Raw genomic sequence first — 16,752 nt, 5'->3', positions numbered from 1 at the left:
CTGCTTGTATTCCCTCTTTTTCTCTCTGTCAAATAAATAAATAAAATCTTAAAAAAAAAAAAGAAAGAAACCTGTTTTGTTAAGAGATTACTTAGTCTTATCCTTAAGTAATGATTATGTGGTATTAGTTACAAAATAAGTAGAAAGATAGAGTTTATCTAGAGGCTATGTCATGGACATCACAAGGCAGAGAGGACCATATGGTGAGTTTATGGTGGTATAAAATAAGCAGTATTCCAAATCCAGAAGAGACCATAAAGAAAATACCTTGTACATGGGGCGCTTGGGTGGCTCAGTGGGTTAAAGCCTCTGCCTTCGGCTCAGGTCATGATCCCGGGGTTCTGGGATCGAGCCCCACGTCGGGCTCTCTGCTCCGCAGGGAACCTGCTTTCTCCCCTCTCTCTCTCTGCCTGCCTCTCTTCCTACTTGTGATTTCTCTCTGTCAAATAAATAAAATCTTAAAAAAAAAAAAAAAGAAAATACCTTGTACATGTAATATATGGCTTATTTATTTATCTGTTTATTAAAATACCTTTTAAGGTAGCATTTGTCGTGTTCTGCGTAGGATAGTAGTCTTTTGTAGCATTGAGAAGAATTTGGAGTTTCCCGGAGAGGGAGGAAGCACAAGGCATTAGATGAAAAGGGATGAACGGTGAAGGCTGAGTATGATGTTGAGAGTGAGTCTGAAAGGATAGGTGTGAGAAGGCTGGATGAATTTAGGGTGTGGTAGACAAAAGAATAAGAAGCAGACACACCATGATCAAAAACACATCTGCTTTGGGGGTGTGTCCTCCTACCCTGTGTTTTCTGAGAAGCTCCCGCTTCCCCTTTAAGAGGGAATCAGGAGAGACCAGACTTGCCTGGTGAAGGCTGTTTGCTCCCGAGCCAACCTGATTTTCCCAGAATTTAGAATTTGGAGTAGGAAATTCTCATGTCAGCCTCATCTAGTCCCGTGAGCTGGGAACATGTAAACCTTATAGCTGTGAGGTATTTGAGTGCATAAAGAACAAGGGAAAACCGATCCCCTTAAAAGGAAGTATGAATCAGAGAGAAAGGACCACTTGGCTCCAGAGGGAAAGAAAGCAAAACTGGTGATGCCTGAAGGTTTTTGTCCTCCTCCTCCTCCTCCTGATCTCCAGAAGCTGGCTCTGCTTCTGCCTTTGAATTCAAGAGATATGTCCAAGAGTGGTAACATCCCCTCCAGTGGGTTTCTCTGCCTCCCAACTGCAAGTTTCTGACATGGCCTAGCCATGATTGTATACCTCCCAATTTCTGCCTGTTCAGTTTCTCCGGGATCTCTATGAACTTTAAAGAGAAAAGACAGAGCCATGTCCCAATTGATGCCACTGTGCTGTTGAGCTGAAAATAGATTGGGAAGGGTGAGGGCAAGTAAAGAAGAAAAGCAGAAAGAGATACTGATCCTGTTTAATTTCTTTGGACAGTTCATACAACATATTTTAAAAGTTTCTTCCATACTCGACACTGTGCAGTGTCCCAAGGCTATAGTGGTTAAGTAGGGCATATGGTTCCTGTCTTCATGGTGTGTATAGTCTTGGTGAGGAAGGCAAACTTAAAATAAACACCACTCACGCTGTGTGTTGAGTGATATAATGGGAAACAAGCGTCATAGGAACACGGTCACAAAGGTTCCCTGAAGAAAGCCCCATTTAAAACCCTGCTGCCTATAGAGAATTTGGGGTGACTGATGACTTGTTTTGTAATTTCCTATGTGCCAATTTTTACGGGTGACTGAGAAATGAGAGCATTTCCTTACCTAATATTCTTTCGAAAAATCATATCTTCTTGATGTACGTAGTGTGCTAGCTGCTTATTATTGCCTGTGAGAAGGTCAAGTTAACGATGTACCCAACTGGGACCTCTTGGAGCTTGGAAACCAGAGAGGGGCCTTTCTGAGGGTATAGAGTTGAGGTTTCAGTTGTAGCCATAAACTATTATTTGTTCCAGGCTTCTAATAGGTACCATTTCAACCACCACGTCTCTGCAGAGGGAAGAAACAAAACAAAACAAAATATGAAAAGCATAGGCATTTCCTTTTTCATGGTTGAATTATTTTAGATTTGCTTTTTAAACTCGGTTTGCCATTCATGGGGCCAAACAAAGAGATGGAAGAGAGAAATCTCCAGCAGGAGCCAGGGAGGCAGGTGTTCGAGATCTTGCTTATTGTATTAAAGTATTGGGTATCATGTCTGGGCCTTTACTGCCAGCTTTCCCCCATGGGCATGGGAATAGGTGAAGCAGCTTGGCTGCCAAGGATGTGGTGACTGAGAGGTTAAGAGGCCCAGAGCCCTAGGACTGAGGGTGTGCCGGACAGTTGGAAAATCTCTGTGGGTTCTGTGGTTGGCAGGGCAAGCAGGTGGTATTTACTTTGGCTCCTCAGTGTTTATGAATTTGTCCCTAAAGCAGAACAGAAGATGGTTTTTCAAAGATAGGTGCAGATCAGAGGCACACCTAACAAGCAATAAAATGACCTGTGTTTTTCCAGCCCTCTGCCTTGGTGTGGTTGAGTTGGCATTTGCCCCATCTGGAGCTTTGTACTTGGGACCCCTTCAGTTTTTCACACAAGGCCGGCAGCTTGACGATTTGCTTGGCTAACTTTTAATGTATAGGAACTCGAGTCCTCACTGAAAAGTGAAATTTTGAACCACTGCTTCCTGGTTTTATCAAAAAGCCTGTTTGAAAGAAAGACTGCTTATGGAGGGCCGTATGGTGGCCATGCTGTGTGATGGCTCGTCGGCACGGTCTTCCCACTTTGGGTTAGCCCTCTGTGGGAATGTCTGTCTTCACTGCGTCGTCTGCTCAGACCGAGGTGTTGTATATATGAGATGCTTTATGGCTGTTTTTGAGGTAATTGTCGACAATAGTGCTCAGCGTGCCTCTGAGGAAGCACTGAGGGGGCCAGAAGCCCCTTGCTTTCTCTAAGGCAGAACTTACCGGCCCATGTGCCGCATCAGGTGCTGGGATGATCAAAGCGGATTGCAGACCCTGAGAGCTGATCTTCGGAGCTGGGCAGGAAATCCGGTCATCAGGGCCCTGCAGATCATCTTCTGTTGACTCCAGTGGCTGTTCAGATCTAGTTTTCTGTATGTGAGTTGAAAAAGTTTGGGGGGACAGCTCTAGGGACCTGGTTCACAGTCCTTATGGATCATTGTAAAACATGGAACCTATTGTGTTTGCCAACAGATCTTTATTCTCATTTTCTTTCTGTTCTTTTTTTTTTTTTTTTTTTCCTGTTCTTACACATATTGTCTTTAGTCGCGACATTTTGCTTATTTCTATTGTTTGGTTTCATTGTGATGCTTTTTTTTTTTTTTAAAGATTTTATTTATTTAACAGAGAGCACAAGCAGGCAGAGTGGTAGGCAGAGGGAGAGGGGGAAGCATTTTCCTTGCCAAGCAAGGATCCCGATGTGGGGCTCGATCCCAGTACCCTGGGATCATGACCTGAACCAAAGGCAGATGCCCAACCAACTGAGCCACCCAGGCGCCCCTCATTGTGTCTGCTTTTTAAGTCATTTCAAATTCCTTGTGAAATGAGGTAGGGAATGCATTAAATTATCTTAGTTAAGACAGAGAGATGAAGTTTGGACATAGGCTTACTGTTTACATGAAATTCACCCCAAAATATGTATTTTTTAAGATGGGAGTTTTCAAAATAGCTTTTATGTTGGAACCTGTGCCTGGGTGGGAAACTAGAATTGGATTTTCATTTTTGCTGCCAATTTGCTGAGTCATTTCAGGCAAATCCTTTACATTTTCCCTGCTCTGGAGCCTGATGAATAAACTGTCCCATTTCCTTTGATCTCAAATTTGCAAAAATATTTTGGTTGTGAGTTATATTAAATAAGTAATTTATAAAGTATTTTCAGGTTCTTGATGCTTTAACAATATAGACTATAGCTAATCTGTACCCAAGGGGGATTAGGGAAAGATTGACCAATATGTGAGGTTGTGGCTAGATTGATTTCCTTTTCCTTTAGTTCTACAGCAACAGATAATGTGAAAATTGAGGATTCAGAAAATTGAAATGAGTAATATGTTCACATACTGTATACCTGGGTTGGAAATGGGTCATTTTGTATGTAAATTGCAAGTGTTGAATTTTCCAGGGTCAAAGGAGAACTTTGTGTAATTTAAGACAATCTGGTGGAACTGGTTTGTGTGTTTTCCTATCTCTTCTACTGGATTTATTGAAGTTTTGGGGGAAATTCATGTGGATAGATTAGTAGTAAAAACTATTTAAAATAATGAATTTGGCATTTCTGTTTTTATAAGGTGGTGATTGTTTTAGTGACTTAATAGACGACATCTTTAACTCAATTGAGACTTTTCTTGGCAGACTAGGGGATATGTATATAATTGGGAAATGCTCATCTTATTATTTTATATCTTATTTCAAATAACTCCTTGGTTCCTAGTTGTGAAGTATATTGTTCTTTTGTTGGTTTATTTTGGTATAGGTTTTGTTAGGGAACCATATGTAAAAGCAGTTCACTGTTTTTGCTATCAACATTTTCAAAAATAGTTATGTAATATGATCTTTTAATTCTGTATTTACTAAGAAGAAAATATGCCCAAGGAACTTCTGATTTTTAATTAAATGAAAACATGAATTATCCAAGGTAAAAATAATGGATTATTAACTAATCTGAATAATTACAGCATTTATTTAGCATATTCTTGTTTGATTTTCATATGACAGAGTTTTAAAAAAATTTTTTGAACTTAGATCTTAAACTTGTAGCTGTAACTTAAAACCTGTCTGGGAGAAAAAATGACCACTGCTAATTCACTATAATTTTGCTGATATTACTCAGACTAAATTAAAAGGAAGTGGTTAGTTTTAGTAGAGTGCATAAAATATTTGCTTGAAATGGAAAATGATTTTTAATGCTGGGCAACTGAAGTCTTAAATATAAGTGTTCTTAGTAAAACATGGGTTAAATATTGTAAACCTAATAAATATTGTCTTGTGATAAACAGGACTGAATGGCATAGTGCCCATGAATTAAATATTTATTGTGTGGTAGTAGGGTGCTCCTTGAAGTTTTTTAAAGATTTTATTTGTTTATTTGAAAGGGAGAGAATATGAGTGGAGGGGAGGGGCAGAGGGAGAGGGAGAAACAGATTTCTTGCTGAGCAGGGAACCTGATGTGGGGCTCAGTCCCAGATCATGACCTGCGCCAAAGGCCAATGCCGACAGAGCCACCCAGGCACCCCTCCTTGAAGTCTTCTTATTGTAGGATCCTCATATTCAACTTGATCAGGATTCCTTTAATACCCGAAGTTTTGTTCACGGAAGTACCGTTGTTGGCTTAATTTTAAAGAGACCACTAGAACATCCCATGAGGATTAGTAATGCCTTTACCATTGTAAAGCAGTCAGTGTGGATTTCAATCCACAGCTTTAGTGAAACTTGTGTTTGAGTAAAGTCCAACCAATAAGCAAAGGACAGAAAATAAATCAGTCATAAAATGAAAAGAATTATAGGTATAAATAACAGAAATTAGGTAACTCCCCCCTCCCATAAGTGTATTTTGAGAATGCCTTCTCAACATTTTTTTTTAAAGCAAGAGCCATATATATATATATATATATATATATATAATCTTTTTTTTTTTTTTTAAGACCACTTGATGGGTAGAAGTATTAGAAATACAAGTAGCCAATTTCTCTGTAATCCATTTAATCACTAACTCTGTTGAGGTTGATGTCAGTCTCTTGAGTTCCAGTTCTTTGGGGCTTATATCTCCTAGGCTTTTCTCCCTTCAAATTAAATGGTCATTAATATAAATACCCAGACTGGGGCTTCTCTTTATTTTAGTTTTCCCTAAACCTTATGCTGAATACCTGCCTAAAACTATAAAGATTTCATTTAAAAAAATTCTCAATGTTATGAAAGCATTTAATTTTTAAAATAAGATTTTCACAGGCCATCAAGGTCTAAAGTCCTGATACTTACATAAGAGACTATTATTTTTCATTACTCATAGACCTCCACAAATTTCTTTTCCATCTTATTTGTGCCTTTTAGTATCTTCCAGAAATTTTGCCAAATAACTTCTTTTGGCTATCCTCAGTCTGAAACAGAAAAGAGAAAGGGCCAGTCTTAATCAGATAGCATAGAAATGAGTACCCGGGTGGCTCAGTGGGTTAAAGCCTCTGCCTTCGGCTCAGGTCATGATCTCAGGGTCCTGGGATCGAGCCCCACGTTGGGCTCTCTGTTCAGCATGGAGCCTGCTTCCTCTTTTCTCTCTCTGCCTCTCTGCCTACTTGTGATCTCTGTCAAATAAATAAATAAAATCTTAAAAAAAAAAAAGAAATGAGTTTTTGTACTATTTTATTGAGGAATAAACCATGGCATTGTTTTTCTTAGGTTTTAATAGACACGTTGGAGAAAAAATGGGAACCTAATGGTATAACATCAGCAAGACTATAGTGGCAAGGCCTTGAATTTCAGTTACTGGGTTTGTGTAGGAACAGTCCCAGGCAAACTCCATACATATGGTATATGTGGGAGGCCTTGGCAAATGGGGGTTGCCCCACAAAGCTTACCAGGTGTGGTTATCCTTTCTTGTGGGGAAAACAGTTAAAGGTGGGGGAAATAAATATATCTTCAGGTTTTGTATCATGCTGTATTTATTTCATCTCAAGTTCAAGGATGCAGCTTTGAATGAGAAAGCCAGTGGAGGAGCTGTATTGTCATTTTATGGGTCTGGTCAGCCATTTCACTGAGTCTTTGGAAAAAGCCCTGCAAGGTGGGAGAGTAGAAAGCTCTCAGCCATTTCATCTCTCATCTCAACTTTTAGCCATCAGATGGAGCAATTCTTTATTGACCTAGGAACTATTAGTATTATATCATTTAAAGCTGAATTCTTAACTTGTGAAACATCACGTTTTTGCAATGTAACTACAAATATTGTGGCTTAAATCATATTTGTTTTTTTTCCCTACCCTTCCTGCTGAGGGACCCCTTTTACCATTTGGCCAGAATTACCATTAATTTACTGTGACTTATTATCCTTCCCAGACAGTTTTTCCCCTTTGATATTTTCTTCCATGGATAGGAGCCCATTTTGTATGGGCCATGAAACTAGTCTTTCACAGACTTTTTTTGTTAATTTCTGGTGAGTTGAAGTTGGAAGGATCTCTCTTGTCAATCTCTCTATTCCCTCATTTCCCTAAAGGCATTTACTGTAACAACAGATACGGGCATCAATATTCTCTTCAGTCCACTCCCTGCCTCCTTGGCCCTGCCAGGGCCTATGGGTAACCAGCCCAGGGCCTATTCCTGTGAGAGTGTCACAGTTGGGAAGTGGTTTGAGGAGCATGAGAAGGCTCACCTACCAAAAGTCTTTTGCTATACACACACACATACAACATACACAAGTGTGCGCGCGCACACACGCACACACGCACACACACGGGTTTGCTTGGTGTTTTACCAATAATGCTCCATTGGAGGGGTGGCTTTGTTTTGGGGGGCAGCTGGAAGCTAATGCTCTTTAGCTCTGGCAGTGCCCTGTCTAGAACCGTCTTGGGTTCAATTATATGTGTTCTAGAACAACAGGATTTCTAAAGTAAATTTCATTTGTTTATGGGATTTTCTGGGAAAGGTCTCTTCCTTTTGAATTCTGGTGATGTTTTCTTCCTGTAAACGTAAAGTGATTTGGACTATAATGGTGACATTGGGATGAGTCTTCTAGTTCCTGTACACGGTTGGGGCCACAATCTATAAATTCCTTGATGACAGTTGTAATTCCTTATCTATCATTATATCACATGCCCAGAACGCAGTAAGCATTCTGCATTTTTGTTGAAAGGATAATAGGAAATCTAGTAAAAGGGCGAAGAAATCCAGAAAGAAAGAAATAGCAATGTAGATGTCAGGGTAGCCTACGCAGTGTTGTAAAAAAGTCATTTAAGTCACATTCAGAGAGCAGTTTGTTTTCTAACTATTACATAAGCAGATATGAACTTTGGAGGAAATCACACAGAAGAGACTTTTTTATATGGTCAGGCAGGCAGCTAAATGATAAAGTTATTCTTGACCAGTTTGTAGCCCTTTGGGGTTTTGCTTCATAGGCTCATGCTTATATCTTAATACACCATAAGATATTTAAAACTTTTAACAGGAATAGCAAAAGAATAAGACTAATACAGTAATAATCTTGTCTCCTGAACACAAAAACAGTTCCATTTCTCCCCGTATGTTTTTAGGTATCTATGTACTTTATGTAGTTGTAATCACAATGTATTTTTTCTTTTGTTCTTTTCAGCTAACATGGTAATTTTCCACGAAATCATTAGATTTTAATTCTGAATACATGTTACAGGCTTATGAGACCTTGCATCTTAAAACCTGCCTAGAAATTGTGCCGACATAATTGATGGGCTATAGGCGAGAAAGAATGACTTCCTTAGGGCAGCACATTAAATATCATTTGACTACTTTTTGCAGCAGTGTCCTTTTGGGAATCCAGTTTAATTTTGTGGCTGATCAGGGTGAAGATATTCTTCTGTTCTGGGAGAAGTGTGGGGGAGGGGGGATTTATTCTTTGTGTTTCCATTTTCTGAATATATCACGATTGAAAATTAGAAAAAAGCAAATACTTCATGTGGTTTGAAAGATCTTTTTTGTTATTCAGGGTCCTTTTATAGAGAATTTAAAAAGTTACTAAGTGATCTGTTATGCAGTGGCTCTCTTAGTAGAACTTGAAATTCTTTTATAGTTTAGAGGTAATCTAAGTAGGGTATTTCAAAATAGGACTGCGTGTTTGAATGAAGTCTTTGAACCTTCTCCAACTTCTTTATTCCTGTGTGACCTTGAGTAAGACATCTAATCATAACTGGAAAGTAGGAGTAAAGCTGGCTGAGGCTGATTCTGATTATGATGATGAGCACTTTGTCATGTACGGGGCTACTGTGAGGGTGGAGGAGAAATTTAAAAATTGTGTTGGACTTGTTTTTAGAACAACTATTTCAGTGTAACATAAATTGTCAACAGGCCCCATTCTTACGAGCCGGTGGCAATAGGGAAGGCAGGGTTGGGGAAGCTATCTGCTCAGTAAGCACTTCTTGCCCACACTGGCTTCAAGTTATGCTTAGTTTACTTCTCAGATATACTCAGGTAGAAGCCAATTTTGCAGAACAGGGAGGCCCTACCCAGACTTGATTTCTTTCCTATGGAGCCTGGCCCTATGTCCAGCTGGTTCCCCTAAACAAGACAGATCCTCAGTCTTTTTCACTCAGCAGTCCAATGCTGAGAGTAAAAGACTTGTTCTGTTAGTCCACATACCCCAAAACAATTAGGAATCAAAAACCAGATTTTTATACTAGTGTGTGCATGTGAGGGGAGGATGGAATTATAAGATCTTTCTTAATATTTTTTCCCTAGTTGAGAAAAGATAGGTTGTTTCTAATAAAGATGGGGTTTGAGTGGAAGAGATAGATCGAGGGCAGAGGGAATACACAGCACAAAATATTGTTAATCTAGTCAAGCAAATCTTGATTCCATACTGACGGAACAGCTGAGACCAAGCGCCTTGGAACTAGTCCAGTTTGAGATAATCTTTCTCGTTATATTCATTAAAAGGATAACTGAAAAAACTAGGGGTTGGTTGTAAGATTACTGTTTTTATTTTTTGGTGAGTGGGCATTAAATGAACTGTTTTTCAGGAAATAGTGGGGAAAAAAATAGCCACACACTCTTAGCTACTTAGTCACTCCTGAATCGATGAGAGTCATCATTTTGTTAATTTCATCAACATGTTCATTTCTTTCAGCTCCATGTTCATGCATGTCTTTTAACCCGGAAACAAGAAGACTGTCCATAGGTCTAGACAATGGTACAATCTCAGTAAGTACACATAAATAAGATTTCCAGTTGAAATACTTCCCTTCCTGTGGAATACGTGTATATGTATTATGATGAGAATTATTTATTTGTTGTTTTTTTCAAATGAACAAATTAGTTTTCTTGCTGAGTGAAGTGGAAATTGCAGTGCAGCAGATCATGGTGAAGGGTAGGGAGAGCTGATATCAGTCTCCGTTTAAATGTTGACAAGATTCAGCTTGCCTTCCCATGGACCCAGTGTCTAGAATGGGAGCTTTACGAGGCCCCTGAGTGAACCCTGTGAATCTGTGTGTTAGTGAGAGCACGCAGGGATACTCAAGGCTGTGATCAGATAGTTAATCATGGCATCATGTGCTTCCTCAGAAAAGTGACAGAACACAAGGGAAATGTCTTCTCAGACCAGCATGTCTGCTCTCTGATACTTGATGTTTTTTTCCTTTCCCTCTTCTTCTGCTCCTTCTTATCTTAACTCCCTCTAGCTGTGAAGAGAGTCCTGTAAATTGTATGAATTTTTAAAAAAAAAAAAATCACAGAATCTACATTAGGCTTAGGGTAGAGTCAGGTAAATATTAGGCTTTTTTTTTTTTTAAAACTGTAGATCTTTTTTTTTTTTTTTTTTTTAGATTTTATTTATTTATTTGAGAGAGAGACAGTGAGAGAGAGCATGAGCGAGGAGAATGTCAGAGAGAAGCAGACTCCCCATGGAGCTGGGAGCCCGATGTGGGACTTGATCCCGGGACTCCAGGATCATGACCTGAGCCGAAGGCAGTCGTCCAACCAACTGAGCCACCCAGGCGCCCTAAACTGTAGATCTTGAGGGAACTGAAGTGATTAGGGATTGGGAGTTTCAGGTTTTATTTCTTAACTTAAACATTTTTTTTAAAATATGCTTAGTTTCAGCTACTGTTTTAACTAAGTGCAATAAGACTGATCTGGCAGATTCTCCATTTTCGTAAATTATGCATTATTGCCTGCGGTCCTGACAAGAGGGGCCCTGCTTTGGGACTTGTGAATTAAAGGACCCTGTTCTGCCTGGCCACATTTCCCTAGAGGATGGAGGACCCTAAGAAGTCCAGGGGGTGTGCCCAGCCTAGGCTCTCATGCCACCTACCCCCATGTTCTGAGTACCTGACTTGAATTTTCCTGACCCCAAACAGCTTAAAGTCTGTCTGCATGTACTGTATTATGGAACTTCAAGGAGTCTAGAAATTCTAAATTCCTTCCGGTACCTCCAGGTGGTTGAAGGTATATTTGTTAAGATTTGAGGAAGTGACCATATTTTATTTAATAGTTTAACTTGATATGTAACTTTTAAATATTTAGACATATGGAACGTGGATTTCCATCTGTAATTATAACCTGATTCTTAGAAGGGGTCTGAAGAGGTGGGCTTGGAATTTTTCATTTGGTCTTTAGTCAAAACATTAGTTTGGTAACTCTTAATGGAAATTTTAACAGTATTATTAAATATGTATCTGCCTGCTGACAAATATTTATGGAATTTCTATAATGTCCAGTGCAGTTGGGAGGTGTGTAAACTCTGTTCTATAGGAGGACAGCAGAGAAGTAAATGATACGGACCTTCATCTGGTTTGAGGAGAGTTATTTTTAAAAAGTGGGGTGTGTGTGGGATAAATTTATTTTTGAAAAATGAAGGGGGGGTAACTGGATTGTTCAGTGAACTGAGGTTCACTGCAAAGGAAATCTGAAAAGATGAGCTAAGTTCTATATATTGTCCCAACAGTTCGTGGAATAGTATATGTAACACTCACTGTATATGTAACACTCACTCACTCCATGAAAAGACTTAAGTGTATATAACATATGGGTGAATCTTCGCATTTTTTGAAATCAGTGTAGGTGGTTCATGGGTGCTGATAAATTTGGCTTTAAAGGCGAGAAAGGTGACCCAAGTAAGTTATGGAGCATTCTGGCTATTTAATGTGTATAAGAGGAGAGACCAACTTAGCCATTATTCGTTTAGTGAATGAAACTGCCAGAGAAGTGGAACATAAATCAGGGGGGCTAGCTTGGGATGCTTCTGGTGTAGCCATACCGTGTGGATATCCCAAGCCTTACCTTACCCTGATCTCCTAGAAAAGATTAAGAACCCAGCTTCTATGACATAATTTCCTTAAAAGAACCTGTTTTATGTTGTCAAAGCGGATGAGTTGTAGACACTCTGTATTCTCATTTGAAGAACCGTGAAAAGCTGATTTAGGAAAGGCACAGGGAGAGAAGAGCTTGTTTTAAGGTTCCACGTTCTCACTGGGGTTAGAAATACTTACACAAAGTCTCAGCTTCCCGGACCTGAGAAATGCTATGCAGAGACTGCTCATTCTCTTTTCCCTGAGTATAGCAAATAAACTTTAAAAAGAAGTAACTAGTTAAATTTTGGGGGAGGGGGATGGTGAACTTATTTAAAAAAAAAAAAAAAGAAAGGAGGACATCAGAATGTTAGTCCTCGTGCCTCTTTATTCTGCTGAATGAAAAAGATGGAAGAGACAGTTAACCTTACATAACTGAAATGAATTAGAGATGAAGTGGAGACAGCCAGTACAGACTATGGTTTCAAAAACTTGTCTGCAAAAGGAAGGAGAGGGAGGGTGAGCACTGCAGCAAGATGAGACATTAGACAAGCAGCAGGGGGTTCCTGAGCAACTCAGAGAATTTAGCTTTGGAGAAAAGTGGAGAGACTGTTGAGATAGAGAGAAAGGCTGAGGCAGTTGTGAGATGCAGGAGAGGAATGACCTTTTCATTTTCTCCTGAAGTAGCAAGTTAGATCACCTATTCAGAGAAGCTAGAGGGGGTGAGGGTGTGTTTTCATGTCTGTACATTTCACTCTTGCTAATCTTAGAACCCTGATCCCCCTTCTGCCATCTTGGTGTACAGAGTCCCAATTCTCTCTCATCACCTTGTTCCAACATCATCTCCCTTTTTGTGCTTTGGTTTTTGTTTTGTTGGATGGTTCCTCAGCCCTTCCAATTGAAATGAATCACACACATTACTCCATAGGTTAGCTGTATTATACTGCTCATTTAACTTGTTTTATAAAAAGTTTTTAAGTCTGTCTCCTCCATTAAAGTGTTGAGTGTTGAGGAGTTGGCCCGTCCCTTACTCATCGTGGTAGGGTTCCTTGTACAAATTAGGGACTCAGTAAATAATTTGTTAGATGAGTTGCCGACTAAAGTACAAACGCTATTATTATTTAGTAGAGCTGGCTGTACTAAGTACCTGCTTGAGTTCTGAGATAGTTTATTTGCATAATTCTGTTGCCATTCAAAATATTTGTCACAATGGGATTACCTTCTGCGTGGAAAATATTATGCCCAATAGTTTAATTCATCTTGAGTTTTCAGAAATGTCATCTGTTTTAATGTCAAAGAAGTCACTCATACTGGGCAGACTGCTATTCATGCTAAAGTAGGACTTAGAAATTTTCTTTTTTAAAATTTTCTTTACTTATTAAAGATTTATTTATTATTTATTTGCGACAAAGCATGAGCAGAGGGAAGAGGCAGAGGGAGAGGGAAGCCCGATGTAGGGCTTGATCCCAAGACCCTGGGACCATGACCAGAGCCAAAGGTAGATGCTTAACTGACTGAGCCACCCAGGCTCCCTTTCCTTTCCTTTTTTTTCCTTTTCCTTTCCTTTCCTTTCTTTTCCTTTTGCTTTTGCTTTCCTTTCCATTTTTAAAATACATTTTCTTAAAGTTTCTTTTTAAAATTTATTTGTTTGACATAGACACAGCAAGAGAGGGAACACAAGCAGGGTGGGTGAGAGAGGGAGAAGCAGACTTCCTGCCAAACTGGGAGCCCGACGTAGGGCTCAACCCCAGGACCCCAGGATCATGACCTGAGCTGGGCGGATACTTAATGACTAAGCCACCCAGGCGCCCCTTTTATTTTTTAAAGACTTTTGTTTTTAATTTATTCATTTGCGGGAGAGAGCAAGCCAGTGAGAGCATGAGCAAGGGGGAGGGGCAGACTCCCTGCTGAGCTGGAAGCTGGACACTGGTCCATTCCAGGACCCTGGGATTGAGACCTGAGCCGTAGGTAGATGCTAAGTGACTGACCCACCCAGGTCTCTGAAATTTTCTATCACAGTATATCATGTATTCTAGCCAACCAACAAATAAATCTAAAACATCAACAATGTGCAAAATATTTCGATTCTAACATGTGGCTCCTGGTCTCAGAAAGCTTATTCAGTTGGGGGGAAAGGGGAGCATGAAATTGTGAAATAAGTAACACAGAGTAAAAAAAATAAATAACAGCCCCAGCAGCATTACACCAGTGAGCGCGATGCTGATGGGACAGTGGGGGCAGGGGAGCGTGGGACGTAACGGTCCGGGTCAGCCCCGTGGAGACAGGCTGTGAGCTGGGTTTAGAAGATGGGCTAGGATTTCGCTGGCTGAAGATGGGAAGGTAAGGTATTTCAGGCAAAGTGAATGGCATAGGGGAAGAGAGCATGGTGGTAAGGAGAGGGCAAGAAGTGTTTGGAGAGAAATGAACTAGTCTGAGAAGTGGACGGTTAAATATACAAGGTGTCTGGAGTCCTGGCCCAGGATGAGTAGTTGACATTTGAAGGAGCTGGGTCCCCAACAAGGCAGCTCTCCCTCCAGCACCACAGAAGAGGATACACCACAGGTATTGAGAGAGGATGAATGGTGAGGAAATGTCCACACAGAAATGAAAGAACTTCCTTAAACTAATTTTTGCCGACTCTACTGAGTACTGGTTTAGTCATAGAGATGTATAGATGCTAATATTCATAACTATATAGATTTTTCTGCTTCATCAGAACCGTTAGTGAGCCAAAGTTTTTATTGAAATCTTGCTGGATAAATGCATATTCATTGAAGCTCCCCCCCACCCCGAGCAAATGATAAATCTCTGTTTTCTGAAGATTGTTTTCAAATATTTGTTTATGTTAAATTTAGGATGAGAAGGAAAGATTGGTCTGTGTAATGGTTAGCATTCAGGATAATGGTTATTATATAACAGTAAGTGGATTTTTTTTTTTTAAAGAATAAATGATATTGACCATGTATGGACTTATTGCTACTGTTTTGGTAGTTCTTGTGGTTATTATCTTCCTGTAGTATTTATTGGTGTTAGTTCACATAGTTGTCCAAGGGAATGAAAGGGGAAAGAGAACTGAACACTGAGCCTGCACCATGTCCCAGACATTGTTTCATGTACATCCCCTCATTCCAGCATCACAGGAATGCTTTGATGTAGGTGGCATCACTCAGCATTTCTCAGAAAAGGACACTAAGGCTTGGAGAGCTCATGTGTTTCTCTAGTGTACATAGCCAGGAAGCAACTCTTAGCTGAGCTGGGAACTCTGGGTTCCCCGTGAAGCTTGGGGTTTCTCCTCACCCGTGCTGCGGTCCACTTCTTTGTCCAGAAAGATTTCCTGGTAAAGGCTTTCCATTCCCTGCCCATTTGTTCTTGGCTCATAGGCAATTATATCTCTACTTACTGAGTGTTCTTGGGTGTGGTGCCTCATTTGTCTGTGGGACTGTCTCCTTCACTAGACTCTGAACTGCCTGAAGGCAGAGACCATGTCTGTTTCAGCTGGTGTCCTAACAGAGTTCCCCGGGCTGCTGTAAATGCTTTGTAAAATGTCAAGTGAGGAGAGAAAGGCATTTCAATTTATGTCATCAGGTTGCTAACACCAGAGTCAGCCACTCAGCCGGCAAAGGTAAATTGCTGTCCACAGTTGACACAAGTGAACGATTCTTGTTTACATGACTAGTTTGGGCATATGGAAGAATTTGATGTCCATACTCTGCTTCTTGAAATTCATAAACAGAGATTCACTAAACAAACAACTAAGAAACCAAAGCAGAGACAGAACATGTTCCTGACAGTTTGTGGGACCCAAAACGATGCTGTTAGTAATTCTTTTGTTGCCTCTTTTTTCACTTAGACTAGAAATCTGTTGAACTTTTGGGATTGCTGAAGAAATAGGCCTTCTCACATCATTTCCTATTATTTAGAGATTCCTGTATTACAGATTAAATTAACAGCTTTACAAGAGCATCACTCTTTGGTCCCCTGTAGTTATTCCTTATGGGGTGTGTTCTGAAACTGCTTCGTGTAATGGAATTCGCAGGGGTATATGCCTTGGCAGGATCTCATAGATAGGGAATCTGTGTCACAGATCACAGGAACTACTCAGGCAAAGAGTCTGGTTGCAACAGGGAGGCAAAAAGTGTCTCCTTCCAGAAGGCTGATAGCTTCAAGGGAGTGGTATGTAGTTTCTGTGAGAGAGGATATTACTTTTCCAAGTAAAAGGAGAAATTACCTTTTTGAAAATACAAGACCTTAGCATCCACTAGAAGGAGACAGAAGAATCATTAGAGCTGTTTTTAACATCTGAAACCAAGATCTTGAACTCCAATAGTATTTTACCCTCTTCAGAAGGTCTGAGGTATTGTGACATCTTAGCAGTCCTCTTGTGTTGCCAGGGGAGCAAGATGAGTAATAGTTAGTTGTAGCATATTGATACTTGGTGTATTACTTTCCCTCCTAACAAAGTACTACACACCAAGTGGCTTAAAACAACAGAATTTATTTTCTCACAGTTCTAGAGACTAATGTCCAAAATCAGGATGTCAGTAAAAGGAGGGAATCCTTTTTTCCAAGCTTCTGGTGGTTGCTGGAAGTCCTTGGCATTCCTTAGCTCATAGATGTGTCACCCCAATCCCTGCCTCCGTCTTCATGTCTTCTTCTCTGTGTCTCCGTGTTTACACATGGCTTTTTTATAAGGACAGCAGTCACTGGATTAAGAGCTTACCCTAATCCAGTATGATCTCATCTTAACTAATTATAACTGTAAAGACCTTCACTCCAAATGAGGTCACATTCT

General features: G+C 40.0%; 1 protein-coding gene across 3 annotated transcripts in view; it reads left to right on the top strand.

The window, feature by feature from the left end:
• WDFY2 (WD repeat and FYVE domain containing 2) overlaps positions 1–16,752 on the top strand; it is a 182,265-nt gene that overhangs the window by 81,017 nt on the left and 84,496 nt on the right. For all 3 annotated transcript variants that reach the window (XR_006384673.1, XM_044249661.1, XM_044249662.1), the window contains exon 3: positions 9,803–9,876. Coding sequence is in view for 2 of the 3 variants with exons in the window: in XM_044249661.1 (XP_044105596.1) it covers positions 9,803–9,876 (74 nt within the window). In the remaining variant the exon portion in view is untranslated. The remainder of the gene's footprint in view (positions 1–9,802; positions 9,877–16,752) is intronic.

Source organism: Neovison vison, chromosome 5 (assembly GCF_020171115.1).
Source record: "Neovison vison isolate M4711 chromosome 5, ASM_NN_V1, whole genome shotgun sequence".
NCBI classification, from domain to species: domain Eukaryota; kingdom Metazoa; phylum Chordata; class Mammalia; order Carnivora; family Mustelidae; genus Neogale; species Neogale vison.
The sequence above is the reverse complement of the archived record's forward strand: the minus strand, read 5'-3'. Positions and strand labels throughout refer to the sequence as shown.